At 42.6% G+C, this 24088-nt stretch overlaps 1 protein-coding gene across 2 annotated transcripts in view; it reads right to left on the reverse strand.

Moving 5' to 3' along the window:
- Positions 1-204: 204 nt before the first annotated feature.
- MBD6 (methyl-CpG binding domain protein 6) overlaps positions 205-24088 on the reverse strand; it is a 183312-nt gene continuing 159428 nt past the window's right edge. For both annotated transcript variants that reach the window (XM_063952352.1, XM_063952353.1), the window contains 7 exons: positions 23260-23960; positions 22157-22355; positions 21699-21877; positions 20782-21540; positions 19362-19414; positions 9419-9494; positions 205-7730 (listed from right to left, as the gene is read on the reverse strand). In XM_063952352.1, the coding sequence (XP_063808422.1) occupies positions 7659-7730; positions 9419-9494; positions 19362-19414; positions 20782-21540; positions 21699-21877; positions 22157-22355; positions 23260-23960 (2039 nt within the window). In that variant the 3' untranslated portion in view covers positions 205-7658. The remainder of the gene's footprint in view (positions 7731-9418; positions 9495-19361; positions 19415-20781; positions 21541-21698; positions 21878-22156; positions 22356-23259; positions 23961-24088) is intronic.

The following is a 24088-nucleotide window of genomic DNA, read 5'->3' on the forward strand; positions in this document are numbered from 1 at the left end:
AAACGAAATAAACAGGATATTTTTATCATGCGATTACGGCACCCTCACAAGATTTCACATCAAAGATTTAAATAAATGTTTCTTAAAAAAGCTTTGTAAACCAAAGAAATGATGCAAAATAAATAAGGGGGGATTAAAAAAAAACCACACGGACACACATTAAATTTAAACATATTACCACACTTTTCAATTTAATACTTGATACAAAATAAAACAACCCCTCAATGATCAGAAAACATAAAATCTAAAAATGTTTCAAAATATTTTCATCTGTTAAATTAAAGTCAACTTCCATATAAAAAGCTAAAATTCACAATTGTAAAAGTTTGTCTTGTTTTTCCTTTTTTTATTTTGTACAAAAAATATTAAAAACTTAAGGGGAAAATATTTTACATGAAAAGGCTGAAATTGATACAAAATTTTGTTGTTGTCATATTGTTTCTTTTCTTGTCTCATAAGTAAACAAGACAAATGGGACTATACAATATTTACAAACACAAATAACAGGTTACACATTTGCATAATTGAGTGTACACATTAGCTCTGTCCCTGCTGAAGAGGTGTGAAATGCGTTAGTAGAGAAGTGCTTTGCATCCTCCATCAGTTAGGAAGGAGAATATGGACTAGTCTATTGGTCTATTTTGAACTAGTTGTAGTGTGCAGTAATTGGGCATCAAAGCTACATCCTGTGATTTGGGCAGTAGCATTTATAGACATTATGACAGTCATCTGCAAGAATGGACTTGTCCATTACAGCAGCTATACTTGACCAGATTGGTACCAACTCTTACTGTTTAAATAGGTGCACAATGCATGTTTAACATGTTAACTTTTAGTAATTGGATCAGGTCCTGGCCTACAAACATTATGTAGCACTTATTAACCATATGACTAATGCATACGCCTAGTAATGATGCCAGGGGGGTTTGGGTCAGACAAAATTCTGCTTATCTCATCTGTAGATACACTAACATTATAGAGTTGGGAAACACAAGGTGGTTTTGGCTAGCTTTCCATACGGATATCCTCTAATCATCTTTGTAGGAGGGGTAGCCTGTTCTATCAAACTAGACAGTGAAAGATAAAATAAAGATAAGTATAACAAGCTGGAAATAAATACAGCAGACATATAAGAAATGGCTATATTCCTGAACTGTTCCAGAAAGTTTGGAAATATTGTTGAAATTTGTGCAGAGATTGTAATGTGTGTGTTGGCTGCCAAGTTACACTGCATCCCATTACTAACAGGTAATAAATATTGTACCAGCATGACTCTTTGAAGCCTTAAAATAATGAAATATGTGTCAATGAGTAACAATACAAAATTGTACTCAGACAGTCCAATGGCATTTTGATAGTGATAGTCTGCAGGTGCTCATGAATAACCATGATGTATCCCAACAAAATAATTAACCCTAGTGTGTAAGTTTGTGCATGTACATGTGTTTAGGGTAGACTAGATGGGCCAAGGGGTTCGTATCTGTAGTCAAAGTCCAAGTTGGCCAAAGCTGCAGGTTCCCAGCCAAACTTGGAGGTTTTTAAAGGGGCAATCATTTACAAGACATGGTTTTGCCTTGTACATGATTTCCCCTTAAAAAAAAAAAAGGTCAGAGTTCAGCCGGCATCCCGCACGGCCGCTGACCTTAGACTTCATTACATCCGGTCCTATGTTTCTATCCAAGGTTTGCTGGAAATGTTATATAATAGAGCTACACAGAGAAGATTGTGTGGCATTTGTTCCAATTCTTTCTAGAATGAATATGTTAGATGGGAGTTGGTACACTTGAAGAAACATTACACTATCAACAACCTGAATTACTGCATTGAACTAAAATCAGGGTTGAAATTTTATTTAGGGGACTGAGTGGGTGCGCCCGGAAGCTGTTATTGCAATATAAGCCCTTTTATTATCACATGAAACTTTATTCAATACACATCAGACAGGCCTGGGCTGCATCTGTCAATCAAGATATTGATCATTCTTGCTTAATGTTTTATCCCCACATGCAACAGTTTGGAGAAGTTTAGTCTCAATAACCTAAAAGTAGATTGGTCATTATTACTGCGTTGCTATTTAGAGGGATGTTTTTTGACAATACTGAAAACAAGCACTGCCACTACATTCACAACCACATCTCGCCACTGGATTCACCAATAACACCAACAACAGGCAATCCCTCCAGGTACAAATTCCCACAAGATCATCAACCTACCCTTGCAAAGCCACATGGACCCCATGTCCTAGATGTCTTACAGAGCACTTCATGGCATTCAGTAGCTGCTGGTGCTACAGAAATGTGGTGTGTTGATTACAGGTGATGAGAAGGGGTGAGTGTATCCTTTTCTACTAGAGAAAAGCGGCTACATCCTGTTGGAAATACCAAGTGGGAGTCTACTTTAATTCTGCTCTTAACGAATCCCATTTAATTTGCCTCAAAATCTTCCTTTCCTTGCTCTGAAGAAAGTCTGCCTGACACCCTGCATCCATGATTCAAAATACAATTTCACTTTGCATCCACAATAAATTGTTCATGTACTCAGACAGGACAATTAGAATAAATGTTTTTAGAGACACAACAACTAGAAGTGCCAGGATTGCGTTAGGGCGTCACAGGTAGGTGAGAAGGATGAAGGGAGCTTTCTGCCGTCAGGACACATTATACATGGTTACCATATTCCCTATATCTTAAAACGCTTGTAAAATTAGATCATCTTCAAAATCATCTATATATTTAAACAATTTTTAAAAGTGTTGGTAAAACCATAAATATTGCTACCTATTTTTTTGTGGATTTTGAGAAACACTCTACGGGACAGAGTCACATGCATATCAAAGTTCGGGAGCACCTATCGGTTACTTCCATACTGTGCATATGTTGCAGACGGCCTAAGCATCTTTCCGAATGTACGCGAGATTCAGTGGTTCACATCTCATTCGCTAAATGGGAGTTGCTGGGTAATAAATGGGTGACAACATTTTGTGGGTGTGTCATGGGAGTGTAGCCAGAGTTACTTTCCATCCTGAGTGATATGTTCCCATTTTGGATGCTAAATTCAGTCCCATCTCATCCACCTAACATGGGGTAGGTGTAAGTACCAATGCTAATAATGACAAATACTCTCGTGGATGGAGTACTGTGATGGCAAAGATGTGTACTGCCACTTTCCACTCAAGCCACAGACACCATTGTTTTATAGTGTGAACAGTTGTATGAGCATTGTGTGTATAAATAAATATACATTATATTTATATGTACACACACATATATACATTTATAAATACATACATATCATCATTGTTTACAGATTTGGCTAGACCAGTGCTTATGGATGCATAGTTGTGCTATAGGCAGTGGTATTCAACATGTGGCCATCCAGCTGCTATGGAGCTACACATCCCAGCAGGCTCTGCCACAGTTTTAGCATGTACAAACATACTGTGGAAGGGCATGCTGGGATGTCTAGTTCCTCAGCAGCTGTTATTATTGTTAATTATAAGGTGCTGCAAAGCGCAATCCCTCATATTTTGTTTCATTGACTGATTGCTCCAGTTTTGAGAAGGCTGTTGCTGTAATCACTAATTACTTGATAGCATTGTCTGTGGTTAATATATCCTGATTCAGGCTGTGTAAACGTAGTAACGTTATTAAGAGATATCTGAAAACGACTATGTAATCTCAGCTGCTTCTCGGTTGTGGGCCACTATTAGCCAATACAGTTCCCAATCCTTACATCCGATTCTATACTCCACCCTATACACTGAAGAGGTGTCTGGGAATGTGCTTTTGTTTCAGGGTTTTATATTGCGTGTTGAAATTTTACCATTTTATGTCTTTTGCCATATTGACAAACTTTGTGCATATTTACAGAACTGTAGAGTTGTGTTTTATTATTATTGTTTTTGTACAGCGCTTTTTATGGAATCTCTGCATTTGTAGGATGATAGTGGTTTGTGTGTGTCCATGTTTCTTTATTTACCTGCATTAGGCAAAGATAGGGACTGCCTGACTTCTCCCATAAACTTGCTGTCTACTTCAGCAACACTTGGTAACCAGGATGTAACTATTTACAGAGTGGGAACCATTAGTTTTAACAGGTATATTATTATATGTTATTCCAGGAGACTGCAATATTGCCGGCATGGCCCTCTTACCTCTTTGTTACACAAGTATAAATAAGTAAAGAAGTTAGGTCAGGGATTCTATTTGAAAATGTGCGTTTTAAGGCAGTAATAAATGTAGGCGTATGGGGTTTATCAGAGAAAGACATAGGAACTTATGTAATAATTAATTATACCTTTTGTATGAATTTATTTATATTCCATCAGCATCTCAGTGTGGTCAAATAAGTATTTATTGAATACGTTTATATAATATTGTGTTTAAAAACGTTTTCTATTGATTATCTAATATGTAATAGTTAATATTAATAAGGTTCAGCCTTTGTTGACACTGCTGGTTTTCCCTCCTATATATTTAACTGGGTGGTATTCAGTATACCGGTTGTTGGGATCCCGGCGCACAGTATACCGGCGCCGGAATCCCGACAACCGGTATACCGACACCCTTTCTCCCTCTTGGGGGTCCACGACCCCCCTGGAGGGAGAATAGATAGGGTGGTGTGCGTAGTGCGCCACTGTGCCCGCAGAGTGGTGAGCGCTGCAAACCCGTAAGGGGCTCATTTGCACTCACCCTGCTGTCGGCAAGGCGGAGGTCGGGATCCCGGCACCGGTATGCTGGCCACCGGGGACCCGGCCACCGGCAACTCATACTGCACCCATTTAACTTATATCTTCTTAAAATGCAATTACTACTACCTAGTTAAGTGGCTCTTATTTTACTATATGACGATTTGGCTGGGAATTATTATATTTTATCACAAATGAAAATGATATATTTTCTTTCTAATCTTTTTCCAGAAGATACTGAGCATGCCTACCCTCTTCCCTGCCTCCGCTATCACAGTGGTGCTTAATAGATTAGTCCATTTTAAAAAGTTACATATTTTCAAATTAATTAGACCGGTTGGGGTAATCCTGTTATAGAAACAGGTTCCTGTTATAAATTGTAAGATAAATCTGTAACGGCTTTCACTCAAATGGTAAACAAATAATTTATGCAAGAAATATATTGATAATAATGGCTGTTCTTTTCTACAGAAAACATCTGTACATGACAGGGAGAAAGAGTCATTAGATATGCTCTCAGCTGCAGAATCTGCCGGTACCTGTTCTGGCGGCACCTGCGCATTAACGGATTGTGCTCGCAGCCTATGGAGGTGCGAGTGCAATCAGACCACCATACAGCGCAGTACAAAGTGCTGATGGCAGCGCTCCTGTAACTGAATCGTCCCCTAAAAGATTATCTAGTCACAATTCATTCTGTTATAAGAATGTACAAACTATCTTTTTTTTCTTTTGAAACGTAGACTACTTTGCACAGCTACAAAATAAATGGTTCAAAGGCCACCCAATCTTGTAGCATAATATGCTGAGAATCTGATATAACTCACGCGGATAATGGAATTTGACATTTGATTTTATAACATCTTTTTGCACAACAAATCCAAGTCTGTCAGACATGTCCATTGAGTGTCGGATCTCACTTATAGGAATCACTAACTGCTATTGTATCAATGTAATTTGCAAATGAAACAATGCATATACACAACAGCTAACTGCTCACCTACAGACCATAAGTGTATGTTGCCAGGGTAAATTGAAACGGCTATTTTGATAAACCCCATATGGCATATTTAAAAAGGAAATTTAATTGAGAAAAATAATCCTAATTAATCAAATTTAAAAACATAATATTCTTTCCATCAGCCCATCTCTCCGATATGCAGTTTCAGGCTCTAAATACTGGAAAACAGAAGCACTGAAGTAGGAGGGTGCAGCCATTTTGTTTGTCTGTACAAGTTGTACAAACTAGTTACTGTTATATGTAGGGAGTATTACCAACACCGTAACAAGCACTCACAACTAAAACAGCGCACCCAGCCTTCACAGACACACACAGTTCACAAAGTGCTTTTAAAACCTTAATGTGATAAAATATTGGATAGGAAACATATAGTTAATGAAAGCTTGCTCCTTATTATTTGGCCATTTAAGATACATGAGTTACTTTCGGGTAATCTATAGCGGACCCACCATGGATTTTTAATTAAAAATTAGAAAAGGATATTAAAAGTCCCCTTAAAAGTTCCATGCTCTGTATTAAAACTTTGGGGTAAATGTAATAACCTGCAACTTGCAGCATCACGGAGATTCCGACGAATCTGCCTGATGTTTTCAAGCAGCAATCAAATTAAAAGCAAAACCAGGTGGGTTTTGCCTTTTTAAATGATTGCCTCTTTAAAACATTGGGCAGACATGTCGGTCCCTCGATGATGCCTGCAAGTTGCGGGATATTACATTTACCCCCTTGTTGGTTGTTTCATGTAGGGGTATCATTTAGATTATGGAGAGGGGCATCCGCCCATTTATTTGCCTGGTTATGCAATGTAATTAACAGTACATGAAACACAATGGCTAAGAGATGCACCCTAACAAACTGTCTATGCCCTGCAAATATATAGTGCCAGTTATGTATAGAAATATTGGGATACTGAGACTGCAAATACAAAGAGGGTCCACATAAGACACAAGATGCATGATTACATTACAGTGGCTGTGGGGACATGCTGCATACAAGCGGGAGAGGAAGGAAACAAACGTGATATGTGCAGAGAGACCAGGACCGCCACAGCCTTTTTAAGTGAAGCTTTAAGCCCAATGTACCAGAATGTAGAAATAAAGGGGGAGAAAAAGGAAGGAACAATACATACATACATACATACATACAAAAAAGAATAAATAAATTAAAATAGTGTAATGGTCAAAAAGAAATCATGTGGATAATGCAGATTGTGCTTCTGAGAGCCTACTTACGGCTCTATCTCTTATAGTGACAGCTTTTCATAGTAGGTGCAGCCAGCCAGCAGCTCCTCCAGCCGCGTGTATACCACTACTTCCAGTATGCTGCTCCAGTTCTGCAGCTGAATGAGCATTCCGGGAGTTGTAGTGTAATACAATCTGAAGAGTCACTGGCTAACTACACCTTTGTACAGTGTTTCTCCATAACCCATTTTGTATTGTGAAAACACATGACCCAACTCAGAGATGTATATATACAAAGATATGAGACCAGGACAGGGAATAGTGACCTGTTTCTGCCATGACACCCTCTAAAACCGTAGTGATATGCAATTGCCCCCCTTCCAAAAAAATGGGTGGGGTCTTTTAAATAACTTAATATGTTAATGGATATAAGTTTCATAACCTCCAAAGTATCTTGACCTCAAGTGTCCCTCTATTTCATACAAAGGTCCAAATGATATAAGGTCACAAACCATACTGACACTAACAGGGGCTGTTTGGTGTACAAACCTATTCTCTAACCCAGACATGAGAACACGGACTGCTTTTTCGCCAGTGCGGCTTGTCAGATGGGTGATCTTGGTGCATTTAAAAAGAGAAGAGCATAAATAAAAGTTCTGCCTCTAGCTATCTCTATGCAGAATATAATGTGCAGTGGGCCAGGCAAGGCTGGGAAGTGCCCTTGAGGTGAAGATCAGCAGACACAGGTTTTGGAAATAAGAGCAGGTAAACGTTTCTAAATCATCCTTCGTCTTCTGTTCTTGGCAGGACGGCCAGGTCTGTTCTGCCGGACAACAGGGCGTTCAGCCTGCAAGAGAACAGAGTGCTGAAATTATTTGGCCCCACTGCAGTGACACTATATGTAGTGAAAATGCGATTATGGAACAAAATGTACATATATCTGTTCATAGGGTAAAGCGTGACCAAACCCAGAACCAGTTAATCGAGGACAACTAGAAAAATTAGAAACTACAATGTACTAATCCGTGGTGAGAGCCAGTAAGCCTGGCTGAAGCTAGCCAACCAGCCAGGGAATTGTGGGTGACAAACCAACATGCATTATTCATCCCTACAGAGTTAGTCTGAAAATGGCGGCACTATTGAAGACCGCTCATTAAAGCTGGGTACACACTATTATTCTGACCACCGGTTTCCCGTCCGCCGGGATCTCATCCCAAACCACAATTTATACCCAACAGAACAGAAGCACATAATACCTTTCATCAAAAAGCTACTGACGTTTAAATAACAGAAAATCCTCCCAAAACAAAGAAAATAAAAGATACATATGAGCTTCCAGGGGGGTCTTTGGGAGCTTCATTATCACATGGCAAAATATTTTGCACAACACTTAACTGAATGACCGGAGGCAGAGACACAAGAACCAGGAGCCATGCCAACAAGATCGCAAGCCAGCTACTGGTTTCTATATTGTGCCACCACAAACCATAGATGCTATGTTTTATACCATAGGGGCAGGGTGTGCAGCTGCTATGTGGCCCAGAGCTGAGAGGGGCCACCTTCCCTGTCACTGTTACATGTGTTACTGTATATACATTTTTCAGCACTGGGTGGTAGCTGGGACCCTTGCAAACTTTTGCCTGCAATATTTTAGGTATGCTCCAGAAACGTGTGGTGGGGAGAGGCATGTGAGGCAGAGCTTTTCCTGTCATACGCCAGAGTTGTGACTATATAAAGTATATACAAAATAATATACAAAGAATATATTAGAAAGTATATACAAAGAATATATTAGAAATATCTACTTTGCACTATTCTAATAACTTTTATAGTCAAAACTCTGGAATAAAAATTCTATGACAGGTGAGGCCGTGCCTCCCTCCCCTGCCTATCTTCTCCGCACAGCTCTGATCAAAACTCACCAATTTTCCAGCAGTAATTTCCTGCTGCACCGGTGTATAATACCCACATGAATCCTTGGGCTCATATATTGCGTGTAAATTTGACTCTGGTACAAGCCAATGCCTCCTGAGCCATTTACCTCACCGCACGTCCCTGGTATACTCATTGTAATATGGTATACAATATACTGTAGGGCATTATTTTGTTACATAATATGAACTGAGGCACTGTAATGTAGACAATATGAAGTAGACGTACTACAGTGTGGCACAGAATGAACTGGGGACACTATATGTCATAAGGTATATTGGGGGGAACTGTGTTGCATATTGTATACTGTCAGCCCCACAGTATGACATAACGTGAACTAGGGCACTAGTATGGGGTATAACATTAACAATGGCACTACTATGGTTCATAAAATAACTAGGGCACTATTATGGGGAATAAAATAAACAGCTGATGCGGAGAGGTGTCTCTCTAAAAGCATTGGGACAGGGCCCCTTCACAGTGCTGTTATGGGGCCCACAAAGTTCTGGCTATGCCCCTGCTTGTACTTGGCTTGCATTCCTCCAATAGAGAGAACAGCAATGTTTGGTGAAAGCACAGTATTAATATTAACACAGAACTTACATTTAAACCATTGCCAGGGTCCATACTTGGCCATTTTGCGGGAACAGCTTCCAGACGAGAACTCAGCCTCTGTGAACTAGAACCAAAAATGTACAATGACACATGAATTTGCAGCATTTTGCTTTATAGACAATTTATGGATGTCAAGCCAATTAAACATTCAGGTAGCTGACGAAATGTGCAAGTACTCTGGGGTCTATGCAGAAACAAACCATCACACCTAGAACTTTTTGGCAAGCTACCGCTCAACATGCCAAGTGATATTTATGTGCAACTGATCTGCAGTTGCCTTCCACTAGGTGTTCATGTATAAACAGCACAACTATGAAGTGTGTGCCTCTGACCACATGCCCTAATGATGTCTTCCCTCAGAGTGCAATAATGACATTACCTCACAAATTATTGCCAGTGATGATATAGTCTTCATACTCACTGATGGCGCCACTGAGTTGCATACAAAAACAAATCTTTCCCAAGGTAATATGTTTACAGAAGTCCAAGGCACAATGACACATTATGTCACATGGAAGCTTAATTTACTCAGGTTTATTCTAGGGTCAATTCATGTGGAGTGATCCAGCCCTGGTTGCTTGACCATTTTTAAAATGTTTTATTTTTAGTGTGTGATGACTCCTGTAAGCTAGTATTTAGAAACCACCATTACTTTATTTATATTTACATTCATATGAAGATGTGGCCGTTTTTGTATCATGGCATATGACACTTTTCACTGTTGCGGACATTTGGGGTAAATGCAATATCTCAGCTCAGAAAAGTCATAGAAATCTGTGATAAAAACCATTATCTTCAGCACATTACAAGCTACATTTTTTGTTTTATAACTATTTCCCTACCTCACTTCTTTATGATGGAAATTAGTTAATTGTCAGAATTTTTTTTAAAGTCTATATTTTTGGATTGTATTTCAGTGAGAAGGAATACAATTTCAGAGCTGTAATTTTGTTTGGGAATAATTATAGACTCAAAGATCTGCCAAACAAATTTTGAGTTATCCGACTTGTCTACTTTTTTCATTAGAGCACTTTGAAATTGCTCATCTTTCATCTAAATTGACCTCTTATATATCTGGTCGGGGACCTGATAAAAATGTAAAATTCACAGCATACACAGTACTCTATGATGGGTAACTGTAAAATAAAAATAAAAAGTTTGATATTCGATTTTTGGTATTCTATTTTTTTCCATTTCAAATAAGGGTGGTCACACCAAATATTGATTTGATTTATATTTCTCTTCTGTTCACGCATTTTGTTCATTGAAAGAAAAAAAAACTATTCACATTTCTATTGTTGAAATCATCCTTAGTGTGCTGCATTTGTCCACACCTGCCTAAAACTTTTGCAATGTACTGTATAATTATATACACTGCTCAAAAAAATAAAGGGAACACTAAAATAACACATCCTAGATCTGAATGAAATATTCTTATTAAATACTTTGTTCTTTACATAGTTGAATGTGCTGACAACAAAATTAAACAAAAATTATCAATGGAAATCAAATTTATTAACCCATGGAGGTCTGGATTTGGAGTCACCCTCAAAAAGTCACCCTCAAAAATAAGATTTTAAACCTACCAGTAAATCTTTGTCTCGTAGTCCGTAGAGGATGCTAGGGACTCCTTAAGGACCATGGGGATAGACGGGCTCCGCAGGAGACATGGGCACTTTAAGAATGACTTTAGATCTGGTGTGCACTGGCTCCTCCCGCTATGCCCCTCCTCCAGACCTCAGTTAAAGAAACTGTGCCCAGAGGAGACGGACGGTACGAGGAAAGGATTTTTGTTAATCCAAGGGCAAGATTCATACCAGCCACACCAATCACACCGTATAACTTGTGATATACTATCCGATTAACAGTATGAAAACGACATAGCATCAGTCCAAGACTGATCAGACTATAACATAACCCTTATTTAAGCAATAACTATATAAAAGTCTTGCAAAAGTAGTCCGCACTTGGGACGGGCGCCCAGCATCCTCTACGGACTACGAGAAAAAGATTTACCGGTAGGTTTAAAATATTATTTTCTCTTACGTCCTAGAGGATGCTGGGGACTTCGTAAGGACCATGGGGATTATACCAAAGCTCCCAAACGGGCGGGAGAGTGCGGATGACTCTGCAGCACCGACTGAGCAAACAGGAGGTCCTCCTCAGCCAGGGTATCAAACTTATAGAACTTTGCAAAGGAGTTTGAACCCGACCAAGTAGCAGCTCGGCACAGCTGTAGCGCCGAGACCCCTCTGGCAACCGCCCAAGAAGAGCCCACCTTCCTAGTGGAATGGGCCTTGACCGATTTAGGTAACGGCAATCCCGCCGTAGAATGCGCCTGCTGAATTGTGTTACAGATCCAGCGAGCAATAGTCTACTTTGAAGCAGGGGCACCAATCTTGTTGGTTGCATACATGACAAACAGTGCTTCTGTTTTTCTGACTGTAGCCGATCTGGCCACGTAAATTTTCAAAGCCCTGACCACATCAAGGGACTCGGGATCCTCCAAGTCACGTGTAGCCACAGGCCCCACAATAGTTCATATGAAAGGATGAAACCACTTTTGGCAGGAATTGAGGACGGGTCCGCAATTCCGCTCTATCCATATGGAAAACCAGATAGGGGCTTTTATGTGATAAAGCCGCTAATTCCGACACTCGCCTAGCCAAAGCCAAGGCTAATAACATGACCACCCTTCCAAGTGAGATTTTTCAACTCCACCGTTTTAAGTGGTTCAAACCAGTGTGACTTAATGAAACTTAACACCAGTTAAGGTCCCAAGGCGTCACCGGAGGTACAAAAGGAGGCTGAATATGCAGTACTCCCTTCACAAAAGTTTGTACTTCAGGGAGAGAGGCCAATTCCTTTTGAAAGAAAATGGATAAGGCCGAAATATGAACCTTAATAGATCCTAATTTTAGGCCGAAATTCACTCCAGTTTGCAGGAAGTGAATAAAACGGCCCAGATGGAATTCTTCCGTAGGAACATTCCTGGCCTCACACCAAGAAACATATTTTCGCCATATACGGTGATAATGTTTATATGTCATGTCCTTCCTAGCCTTTATTAAGCGTAGGAATGACCTCATCCGGAATACCCTTATCCGCTAGGATCCGGCGTTCAACCGCCATGCCGTCCAACGCAGCCGCGGTAAGTCTTGGAATAGACATGGCCGCTGTTGCAACCGGTCCTGTCTTAGAGGAAGAGGCCACGGATCTTCTGTGAGCATTTCCTGCAGATCCGGATACCAGGTCCTTCGTGGCCAATCTGGAACAATGAGGATTGTTCTCATTCCTCTCCCTCCTACCATTCTCAACACCTTGGGTATGAGAGGAAGAGGGGGAAATACATAGACCGACTGGAACACCCACGGTGTCACTAGGGCATCTACAGCTACTGCCTGAGGGTCTCTTGACCTGGTGCAATACCTCTGTAGCTTCTTGTTGAGGCGGGACGCCATCATGTCTATCTGTGGCAGTTCCCACTGACTTGCAATGTGTGCGAAGGCTTCCTAAAGAAGTCCTCTCTTGGATGCAGGTCGTGTTTGCTGAGGAAGTCTGCTTCTCAGTTGTCCACTCCCGGAATGAACTGCTGAAAATGCGCTTACATGATTTTCCGCCCAGCGGAGAATCCTGGTGGATTCTGCCATTTCCACTCTGCTCTTTGTGCCGTCTTGGCGGTTTACATGAGCCACTGCGGTGATGTAGTCTGACTGGATCAGAACCGGTAGGTCGCGAAGCAATGTTTCTGCTTGCCGAAGGGCGTTGTATATGGCCCTCAGCTCCAGGATGTTGATTTGAATACAAGTTTTTTGACTTGACCCAAAGACCTTGGAAGTTTCTTCCCTGTGTGACTGCTCCCCCACCTCGGAGGCTCGCGTCCGTGGCTACCAGAATCCAGTCCTGGATGGCGAACCTGCGACCCTGCAGAAGGTGAGCACTCTGCAGCCACCATAGGAGAGACACCCTGGCCCTAGGGGACAGGGTGATTAACTGATGCATCTGTAGATGTGATCCGGACCACTTGTTCCATAGATCCCATTGGAAAGTCCTCGCATGGAACCTGCCGAAGGGAATGGCCCCGTAAGATGCCACCATCTTTCCCAGGACCCGAGTGCAGTGATGCACTGACACCTGTTTTGGCTTTAATAGGTTTTTTACCAGAGTCATTAGTTCCTGGGCCTTTTCTATCGGAAGATAAACCCATTTCTGGTCCGTATTCAGAATCATACCCAAGAAGGGCAGACGAGTCATAGGAACCAACTGTGACTTCGGGATATTGAGAATCCAGCCGAGTTGCTGTGACACCTTCAGCGAAAGTGACATGCTGTTCAACAACTGCTCTTTTGATCTCGCCCTTATTAGGAGATCGTACAAGTATGGGATAATTGTGATTTCTTGCTTGCGTAGGAGCACCATCATTTCCGCCAATTACCCTGAAATTGGTAATGACAATACTGTACTGTAATTCTCAGGTACGCCTGATGGGGTGGATAAATGGGAACATGAAGGTATGCAGCCTTTATGTCTAGATACACCATAAAATCCCCCCCTTCCAGGCTGGCGATGATCGCTGTGAGCGATTCCACCTTGAATTTGAACCTTTTCAAGTATAGGTTCAGAGATTTTAATTTTAAAATAGGTCTGACCGAACCGTCTGGTTTCGGGACTACAGCCAAGGTTGAGTAATATCCCCTTCCTTGTTGAAGGAGGGGAACCTTGAGCACCACCTGTTGGAGATACAATGTGTCAATTGTATTTAATATTATCTCCCTTTCTGGGGGAGAAGCCGGTAGGGCCGATAAGGAAAACCGGCGAGGAGGCACCTCTTCGAATTCCAGCTTGTAACCCTGAGAAACAATTTCTATTGCCCAGGGATCCACCTGTGAGTGAGCTCAGATGGGGCTGAAGAGTCAAAAACGTGCTCCCACTGGGGCGGACTCCCTCAGCGGAGCCCCAGCGTCATGTGGTGGATTTAGTAGAGGCCGGGGAGGACTTCTGTTCCTGGGAACTAGCTGTGCCCTGCGCCCTTACCTCTGGTAAGAAAGGACGCTCCTCGTACTTTCTTGTTTTTCTGTGACCGAAAGGACTGCATTTGATAATGTTGTGCTTTTTTAGGCTGTGAGGGAATATAAGGCAAAAGATCAGATTTACCAGCTATTGCTGTGGAGACCAGGTCCGAAAGCCCTTCTCCACACAATTCCTCACCCTTGTAAGGTAAAACCTCCATATGCCTCTTTTAGTCGGCATCACCTGTCCATTGCATGTTCCACAGGACACGTCTAGCAGAAATCGACATAGCGTTGACTCTAGAACCCAGTAGACCAATGTCTCTTTGAGCATGTCTTATATATAAGACAGCATCTTTTATATATCCTATGGTCAACAACATGGTATCCTTATCTAGGGTTTCAATCTCAGCTGATAAGGTATCTGTCCATGCTGCTACAGCGCTATAAACCCCTGCCGACACAATCGCCGGTCTGAGTAGTGTACCAGAATGTGTGTAAATGGACTTCAAAGTACTTTTCTGCATGCTATCTGCAGGATCCCTGAGGGTAACCGTATCTTGGTATGTCAGCGCTACCTTTTGGGTAAACGTGTCAACGCCTTGTCCACCCTAGGGGAGGATTCCCATCGTATCCTGGTCCTAGCAGGGAAAGGATACGCCATGAGAATTCTTTTGGGAAACTGCAGTTTCTTGTCTGGAGATTCCCGCTCTTTTTCTCACAATTAATTTGGTTCATGAGAGGGGGGAAATGTTATCTCAGCTTTCCTCCCCTTAAACATGTGTACCCTCGTGTCAGGGACAGATGGGTCATCAGTGATATGCAAAATATCTTTTATTACAATAATCATATATTGAATACTTTTCTGCCAGTTTTGGCTGTAACTTTGCATCATCGTAGTCGACACTGGAGTCAGACTCCCTGTCGGTATCAGTGTCTATTATTTTGGATAGTGGGCGTTTTGAGACTCTGAAGGTCCCTGCGACATAGGGACAGACATGGGTAGATTCCCTGTCTGTTCTCTAATCTTTTGTGCAATAAATTTACCTCAACACTTAATTCCACATATCCAGTCAGGTGTCGGCGTTGTCGACGGAGACACCACACACACACACACACATTTGCTCCATCTCCTCCTTAGAAGAGCCTTTTACCTCAGACATGTCGACACACACGTACCGACACACCACACACTCAGGGAATCCTCTTATCTGAAGACAGTTCCCCCACAAGGCCCTTTGGAGAGACAGAGAGAGAGTATGCCAGCACACACCCAGCGCTAATGCCGCAGAAAAAATACGTGTTGACCCAGTAGCGCTGTAACACTATTATTTGCTGCCAATTATGTGCCCCCCCCTCTTCTCTGAAACCCCCTTTCACCGTGGATAAGCAGGGGAGAGTCCGGGGAGCTTCCTCTCAGCTGTGCTGTGGAGAAAATGGCGCTGGTGAGTGCTGAGGGAGAAGCCCCGCCCCCTCGGCGGCGGGCTTCTGTCCCGCTTAAATATAATAAAAACTGGCGGGGGCTCTTTATATATAGAGTGCCTAGCTGTATATATATCTCCTTTGCCAGAAATGAGGTTTATATTGCTGCCCAGGGCCCCCCCCCCCCCCCCCTGCGCCCTGCACCCTTACAGTGACTGCCGTGTGTGAGGTGTGTGGGAGCAATGGCGCACAGCTGCACTGCTGTGCGTTACCTCAGTGAAGATCATGAAGTCTTCTGCCGCCTCTGAAGTCTTCTTTTCTTCTCATACTCACCCGGCTTCTATCTTCCGGCTCTGTGAGGACGGTGGCGCGGCTCCGGGACGAACTCCAGGGTGAGACCTGTGTTCTGACTCCCTCTGGAGCTAATGGTGTCCAGTAGCCATAAAACAGCGCCTTGAAACTCAGAGAAGTAGGTCTGCTTCTCTCCCCTCAGTCCCTCGATGCAGGGAGTCTGTTGCCAGCAGGCTCCCTGAAAATAAAAAACCTAACAAATATACTTTCTGTAAGAAAGCTCAGGAGAGCTCTCTGAAAAGCACCCAGTCTCCACTGGGCACAGTATCAAACTGAGGTCTGGAGGAGGGGCATAGAGGGAGGAGCCAGTGCACACCAGATCTAAAGTCTTTCTTAAAGTGCCCATGTCTCCTGTGGAGCCAGTCTATCCCCATGGTCCTTACGGAGTCCCCAGCATCCTCTAGGACATAAGAGAAATCAAAGTGGAAAAACACACTACAGGCTGATCCAACTTTGATGTAATGTCCTTAAAACAAGTCAGAATGAGGCTCAGTAGTGTGTGTGGCCTCCACGTGCCTGTATGACCTCCCTACAACCCACACAAGTGGCTCAGGTAGTGCAGCTCGTTCAGGATGGCACATCAATGCGAGCTGTAGCAAGAAGGTTTGCAGTGTCTGTCAGCGTAGTGTCCAGAGCATGGAGGTGCTACCAGGAGACAGGCCAGTACATCAGGAGACGTGGAGGAGGCCGTAGGAGGGCAACAACCCAGCAGCAGGACCACTACCTCTGCCTTTGTGCAAGGAGGAACAGGAGGAGCACTGCTAGAGCCCTGCAAAATGACCTCCAGCAAGCCACAAATGTGCATGTGTCTACTCAAACGATCAGAAACAGACTCCATGAGGGTGGTATGAGGGCCCGACGTCCACAGGTGGGGGTTGTGCTTAGAGCACAACACCGTGCAGGACGTTTGGCATTTGCCAGAGAACACCAAGACTGGCAAATTCGCCACTGGCGCCCTGTGCTCTTTACAGATGAAAGCAGGTTCTCACTGAGCAAGTGACAGACGTGACAGAGTCTGGAGACGCCAAGGAGAACGTTCTGCTGCCTGCAACATCCTCCAGAATGACTGTTTTGGCAGTGGGTCAGTAATGGTGTGGGGTGGCATTTCTTTGGGTGGCCGCACAGCCCTCCATGTGCTCGCCAGAGGTAGCCTGACTGCCATTAGGTACCGAGATGAGATCCTCAGACCCCTTGTGAGACCATATGCTGGTGCGGTTGGCCCATGGTTCCTCCTAATGCAAGACAATGCTAGACCTCATGTGGCTGGAGTGTGTCAGCAGTTCCTGCAAGACAAAGGCATTGATGCTATGGACTCGCTCGTCCGTTCCCCAGACCTGAATCCAACTGAGCACATCTGGGACATCATGTCTCGCTCCATCCACCAATGCCACGTTGCACCACAGACTGTCCAGGAGTTGGCGGATGCTTTAGTCCAGGTCTGGGAGGAGAGCCCTCAGGAGACCATCCGCCACCTCATCAGAAGCATGCCCAGGCGTTGTAGGGAGGTCATACAGGCACGAGGAGGCCACAGACACTACTGAGCCTCATTTTGACTTGTTTTAAGGATATTACATCAAAGTTGGATCAGCCTGTAGTGTGTTTTTCCACTTTAATCTTGAGGGTGACTCCAAATCCAGAACTCCATGGGTTAATAAATTTGATCTCCATTGATAATTTTTGTGTGATTTTGTTGTCAGCACATTCAACTATGTAAAGAACAAAGTATTTAATAAGAATATTTCATTCATTCAGATCTAGGATGTGTTATTTTAGTGTTCCCTTTATTTTTTTGAGCAATATATATATATATATATATATATACACACATACACATACACACACACACACACACACACACACAGGTTGAGTGTCCCATATCCAAATATTCTGAAATAGGGATTTTTTTGAGTGAGAATGAGATAGTGAAACCTTTGTTTTCTGAAGGCTCAATGTACACAAACTTTGTAGAATACACAAAGTTATTAAAAATATTGTATTAAATGACCTTCAGGCTGAGTGCATAAGGTGTATATGAAACATAAATGCATTCTGTGCTTAGACTTAGGTTCCATTGCCATGATAGCTATTATGGTATGCAATTATTAAAAAAAAAAATCTAAAATACTTCTGGTCCCAAGCATTTTGGATAAGGGATACTCAACACGTGTGTGTGTGTGTGTGTGTGTGTGTGTGTGTGTGTGTGTATATATATACATACACACACACACACACACATACATACACACAGAGCGTTGTCCATAAGTGTGGAAACACAGATACTGTATGAAAAAAAATAAAAAATGAGTAAGGAAATACTAATCCAGTGTTTACACATATGATATGGGAGTCACCAGTATGGCAGTCAACTTGAAGCCAGACAGCTTGGATGCAACTGTAATCTTTTAATTGGGAAGGTAGTCATGTGAGATATCAGATGCAGAATTTCATAAGAACATTCTTTTGCAGATAGTGACATTAATATTTCCTTACTCATTTCCTTATAAGGGAACAGAGCCCTGTTACAAATTAAATGTAGAATCCATCAGTATTGGATATTGCTGGAAGTCTACGAATGTCACCTTAAAAGTCTGTTTTCCAAGTAAATATGAATAAATGAAAGTGACAACTTCTTCACTGGAAAACACCCCAAATAATAGGACAACGAGCATTAAGTTAAAGATGAAGTAAAGGCAAAAAGTTAGAAACCTACAAATAAAATGTCTATTCCACAGTAGACTCTGCACTGCGAGCCAAGCTTTGGAGACATAAGATTTTAGATTGCACTAGCCACTTTTTAGAATAACGTCTTTGAAAAGGATATTGGCTGCTGGAATGATGGGCTTTATACCAGGTGTCTGTGTGCACATGTCCGTTTTTCAATTTGTACAATTTGTGTTCTAGGTGTCAAGTCATGGGCAATGCCACATACAGAGCCACCAAAGTACTGCACAGTAGTATTTCTCCTTCAATAACCGTTACTGTACCATCAATGGTGACAATACATTAAATATTATTCATGAGTCCTCCCGAACTTGTCAATGGCTCAATGCAAGTGTTGACTACAGTGCGGAGGGGATGTGTATTTTTGCCTTACAAAACACTGTGCTGAGAACACTTCAGTGTAAAAAGGTTAAAATAAATTGACTTACTTTTGTCCTCTTCTTCTTCCTCTACGGGAGCGTTTCAGCAGCTGGGGTGGCACCTGAGGAAGAAAGAACAGTTAAATAGGCAGGCAAATCAATAAAAGCCGGGGCTAAAACTGTATCAGTCTCTGAGGATGTCAGTTTGGAAGAGCACCAAGTAGGAGAGCACAAACTCAGTGCTCGAGCATCTGTATAGTCATGAACAAGTGATTTTGGTGAAAACATCCCTAAATTGCCACCAACTGATTGCAACATTTCAACTGACCATATCGTTCCGTTCAGATGGAAGACTTCAGCTGGCCATACACTTTAAGATTATCTGTCCAACCAACAAACCAACCAAACAGTAGGCTGGTTGGAAATAAAACCTTGTAATGTATAACAATGGATCATTTGCACCAAATGTCAGAAAATGGACAAAAAAAAATTAACAAATTTGTTCGAACAAACTTCTTTGTCCATTTTCGATTGTCATTTGCTCCCATACATTACCAGATTTTAGTTCCAACCAGCCAACTAGTTGGTTGGTTAGACAGATAATCTGTGCATGCCAGCTTCAGGAGCATGGATACAATATTGGCAGATACCTTAACAACAGTTTATTGCCAGATGCGGTTCTGCCAATATAGTGTGGGAAAACAGAAAGAAAGAGTTTAGAGTTACTGAAAACAAGGTTTACAGTTTACTTGAAAATCTTCTCTGGTGAATTTCAAAACATATTGCAGTCAGAAACAATTCTACAAGGGTGGTTAAATAAGTAAGGTAACAAGACCTCTTGCTTGTATAATGTTCTCTATTTCATGCTAATTTCCTGCCAATCCAGAGCAGATAGACCACTGCTTCCCCTCATGGCCACTAGAGTGCATCTCATATCAGTAATACTGTCTCAACAGAAGTGGAAAGGTGGCAGGGCAGGCAGGAAAATGGTCACACATTGAGGAGTGTAGCGTGATCAGATTTCTGAAGCTAAACGGCACATCAGAAGCTGAAATTCCTCGCAAACTTGTCAAAGTGTTACCACTGATGACAGGACAGTATGACTGATATGAGGTGCAGTCTAATGGCCGTGATGGGAAGCAGTGGTCTACCTACTCTGGCCTGGTGGGAAATTATAATGAAATAAAGAACATTACACATGAGAGGTCTTCTTACCTTATTGAACCACCCTTGGAATTTTTGGGATTTCCTGGTTATCACATGTTTGTGTAAATGCTGGCAAAGAAAGCCAACTCCACCAAATGTGTTTTTACACCTCTCCTTCCCATGTAGAAATTACACATGTACTATAGATTATGTTTGAGATCAAATCATTCACATTCTCACCAATTAGACAATACAGTACATCATGGTTTGAAAATAAAGAAATTAGCCCAATAGGCTATAGACAACAATACTGATCAACAACTTCAAGCTACACTATACATACATCCACCTCCTGCTCCCTGGGCTGTACTCCCTCTTCCTGCCAGTGGTGAGTAAATGGAGGGATCCCCAACACTGGCTGTGTTAGTTCCTGGCTTTGTCCTGCTTCTTCTCCATCATTGTGTGCAATGTCTTCACCATTATATCTCCAGTAAGAGTGCCTGGAGCTGGAGAGCCTATCACCACGCGGCCGGCGACCGTAAGACCTCTCACCTCGGGAGCGACCATTGAACCTATAGCCCCGCTCTTTGCCCTTGGAAAGCTCTATCTCGGGAAGGCTTAGTGTGTTGGAAGGATGAGAGGTGCCCATCCATGGGAGAAAGTTTGGATAAGCTCCATTAGGTACTTCAGAGGGAATCACAGAATCAGTCAGCTGTCTGCACCTTTTCAGTGGAGATGCCTCTAGTTCTGTCTCAGATGAGGAGGGATCCAAGGACTGGGGTAATGGGGGTAATGAGTCTGTTCTTGGGGGATCAGAGGGTGTGTCTGGAGGAAGGTCAGTACGGTCTGGTCCCTGAAAAGGAGGGCCTTTGGGGCTGGGGCTGGTTTCAAAGGCACTTGAGGTGTTGGAGATAAAAGAACCAGGCCGCAAATGGGAAAGGGACAAGGTGTGAGACTTGTTAGTCATATCAGCTCTCTGTGAAGGGAAACTGAAGTCAGCAGGATGCTGAGAGATTGGTGGAGCTTGTGATGTGGGTGTATCGCAACATTCTGGCTGGGATGACAGGTTGACTTCTTTCTCGGATGTTGTTAAAGAGTGGTTCTGTGTGGACAAAAGTGTCAACAGTTAAAGAAAAGTTGGGTTGCGGTTGCATGATAATGAATGTATCTATGAATGGGACAGAAAACGAAAACAACTTAACCAGTTCTGCCAACAATGCATATGCAGTGCGACAGACACAAGAAGGGGAAAGGAGTCACCTGGGCATTGCTGCGTTGTCCTTGCAGCAGAGACTGTCCCTGGAAGAGCTGCATTCCCAAAGTTCCAGGAAGAGAGGGCAGAAAAGCTTGCTGGTTCTGTAGCAGGGCCTGAGCCCCCAGAAGAGACTGGAGGCTTCCCATTTGAGCACTGGTATTTGCGTTCAGTGCAGAAAGGTCTCCTGTAAAAATTGTAGCTTTCATCAGTAAAGCCTGTAGATCTGCCTGAGATGACCATAATCTACACATATATTTTAGGGACACTTTTTCATGAAACAAAAGAAAATATTTTGTAACTGAATTTAAGATAGAAAATTATCTGAAACAAAAATAATTATTTCCTCATTACCTCTTCAGCCTCTTTATTAATTCCATTTTTATTTATAAATTTGTCATGATTTATGTATCAGATGAACAAGAGGTATGTCTGGTCCAGAAAGAACACAGCTGCAGTGTCTTACCTAACAATCCAGCAGTAAGCAGTGGGTTTAGAAATGGGGGCATTAGTGTGTTGAGCCTTCCAGACGTAGGTGTTTGTGATGGCTGGAGGTGGAAGGGGCTGTGTGGCTCGGATGGAGGGAGTTTGCACTCTGATAAGGCAGGTGAATTAGTGGTTGTGGTAACGGAGGCAGACCCGGTGCAGGAGGTATTTATGCAGCTCTAGAACAGAAAGGTAAATTCAATTTAACATTAACAACTGATCTACCTAATGTATATGTTTAATACTTAAAATCATCTGAAATATGCAGCTTTAGATCAATATATTTAGACCTTTAGCAGTCAAACATGTCTACCACTTTTGTCAAGAAGCCATTTCATACAGGAACAAGATTGTTATTTGTATTATTACAAATACAGGACTACACAGGGGTGTAAGTATGAGTGGCCAGGATCCCAGGGGCCAGCATACCGGCGCCGGGATCTCGACCGCCGGCATAACGACAGCTGGGCGAGCGCTAATGAGCCCCTTGCGGCTCGCTGCGCTCACCACGCTGCGGGCACGGTGGCGCGATATTTATTCTCCCTCAAGGGGGGTCATGGACATCCAAGAGGGAGAATATGTGTCGGCATGCCGGCGGTCGGGATCCCGGCCGGTGGCATACTGAAGACCACCCCTACACAGTTATAGTTCCACCGGCAGCAGTGGTTCTCAAACTTGTTCTTAAAGGACCCCAAACAGTTCATGTTTTCCAGGTCCCCTAGTAGGTGCACAGGTGTATTCATTACTCACTGACATTTTAAAAGATCCACACGCGTGATTGTGTGAGGAGATCTGGAAAACATGAACTGTTGGGACAGAGTTTGGAAACCACTGCTCTACAGCAACACTGAAATGTGCAGGTTATACTAGTCTACCAACAGAGTGCACAAAGGACATCAATATGAATCTGCATTACCTTCTGATTAAATACACAGCAATAACTACACAAACACGCTTTCAGATATAATACTTGATATGTTGGAGATCATATATTATTTTGTGTTATAAGGCTAAAATAACTTAACATTTCATGTTTACAAACTTAATGCTGTTTCATAATAGATAAATATAATTCACAATTACCTGTCCAGGGCAGGTAGAGGAGTCTACAGCCCCGAGACTGGCAGCCAGTAGTGCGGAATTCAGAGCCATCAGGGCTGGAGAAGCAGATACAGGAGGGAAGAGCAATGGCTGGAGGGCATTTTCAGGGAAAGTATCAGGCAAGGTAAGAGATGCCTCGTGTTTCTCAGCTGTGTCAGTCTGTGTAGTGGGCAGAGAGTCCAACAGAGGTGTGAGGGATGACAGAAGAGTGCTCTGTTGTTGGCTATGTGGCGGAAGATCAAGTTGTGGAAGTCCAAGCGCTCCCAGTGGTAAAAGAGGATTATGGAGAAGAGATGCCATCAACAAGGCCTGCAGAACACTGCATTCAGGGTCACCAACAGTAGAAGGCAAGGCCAAAGGTGGGTTCTGCAGTCCCAAGAGGCCAATATCTGCACTTCCTAACAAAGAGGAGGAGAGTAGATTGAGTAAGCCTTGATTAAAAAGTTGTTGGTGCTGGTTCAAGCTGAGCGAGAATGGCAAAGATCCCAACATCGCTAGGTTAAATAGGGCAGGGGTGGCAGCAAAAGGCAAGACTTGCTCCTGGCCCAAAAAGAAGTTATCCCCAGCAGAGGGCAAAGAACAAGGCAGCTCATTGTTGCCTTCTGTGACACTGCTCGGTGCCAGGTTAGGAGCAGGAGAAGATTTTGGTACTGGAGACTGGTTATGTCGGCCAGAGGAGGAAGCTAAAATAGAAAATGAAAAAATACATATAAACCGGTAATAAACGTTTCAATTAACATAGATAAACCATGTGTCCTGCAGAGGATAATTCTGCACAAAATGACAAAATACTTTAGCTGCCATCAATATT

Source organism: Pseudophryne corroboree, chromosome 2 (assembly GCF_028390025.1).
Source record: "Pseudophryne corroboree isolate aPseCor3 chromosome 2, aPseCor3.hap2, whole genome shotgun sequence".
Taxonomy (NCBI): domain Eukaryota; kingdom Metazoa; phylum Chordata; class Amphibia; order Anura; family Myobatrachidae; genus Pseudophryne; species Pseudophryne corroboree.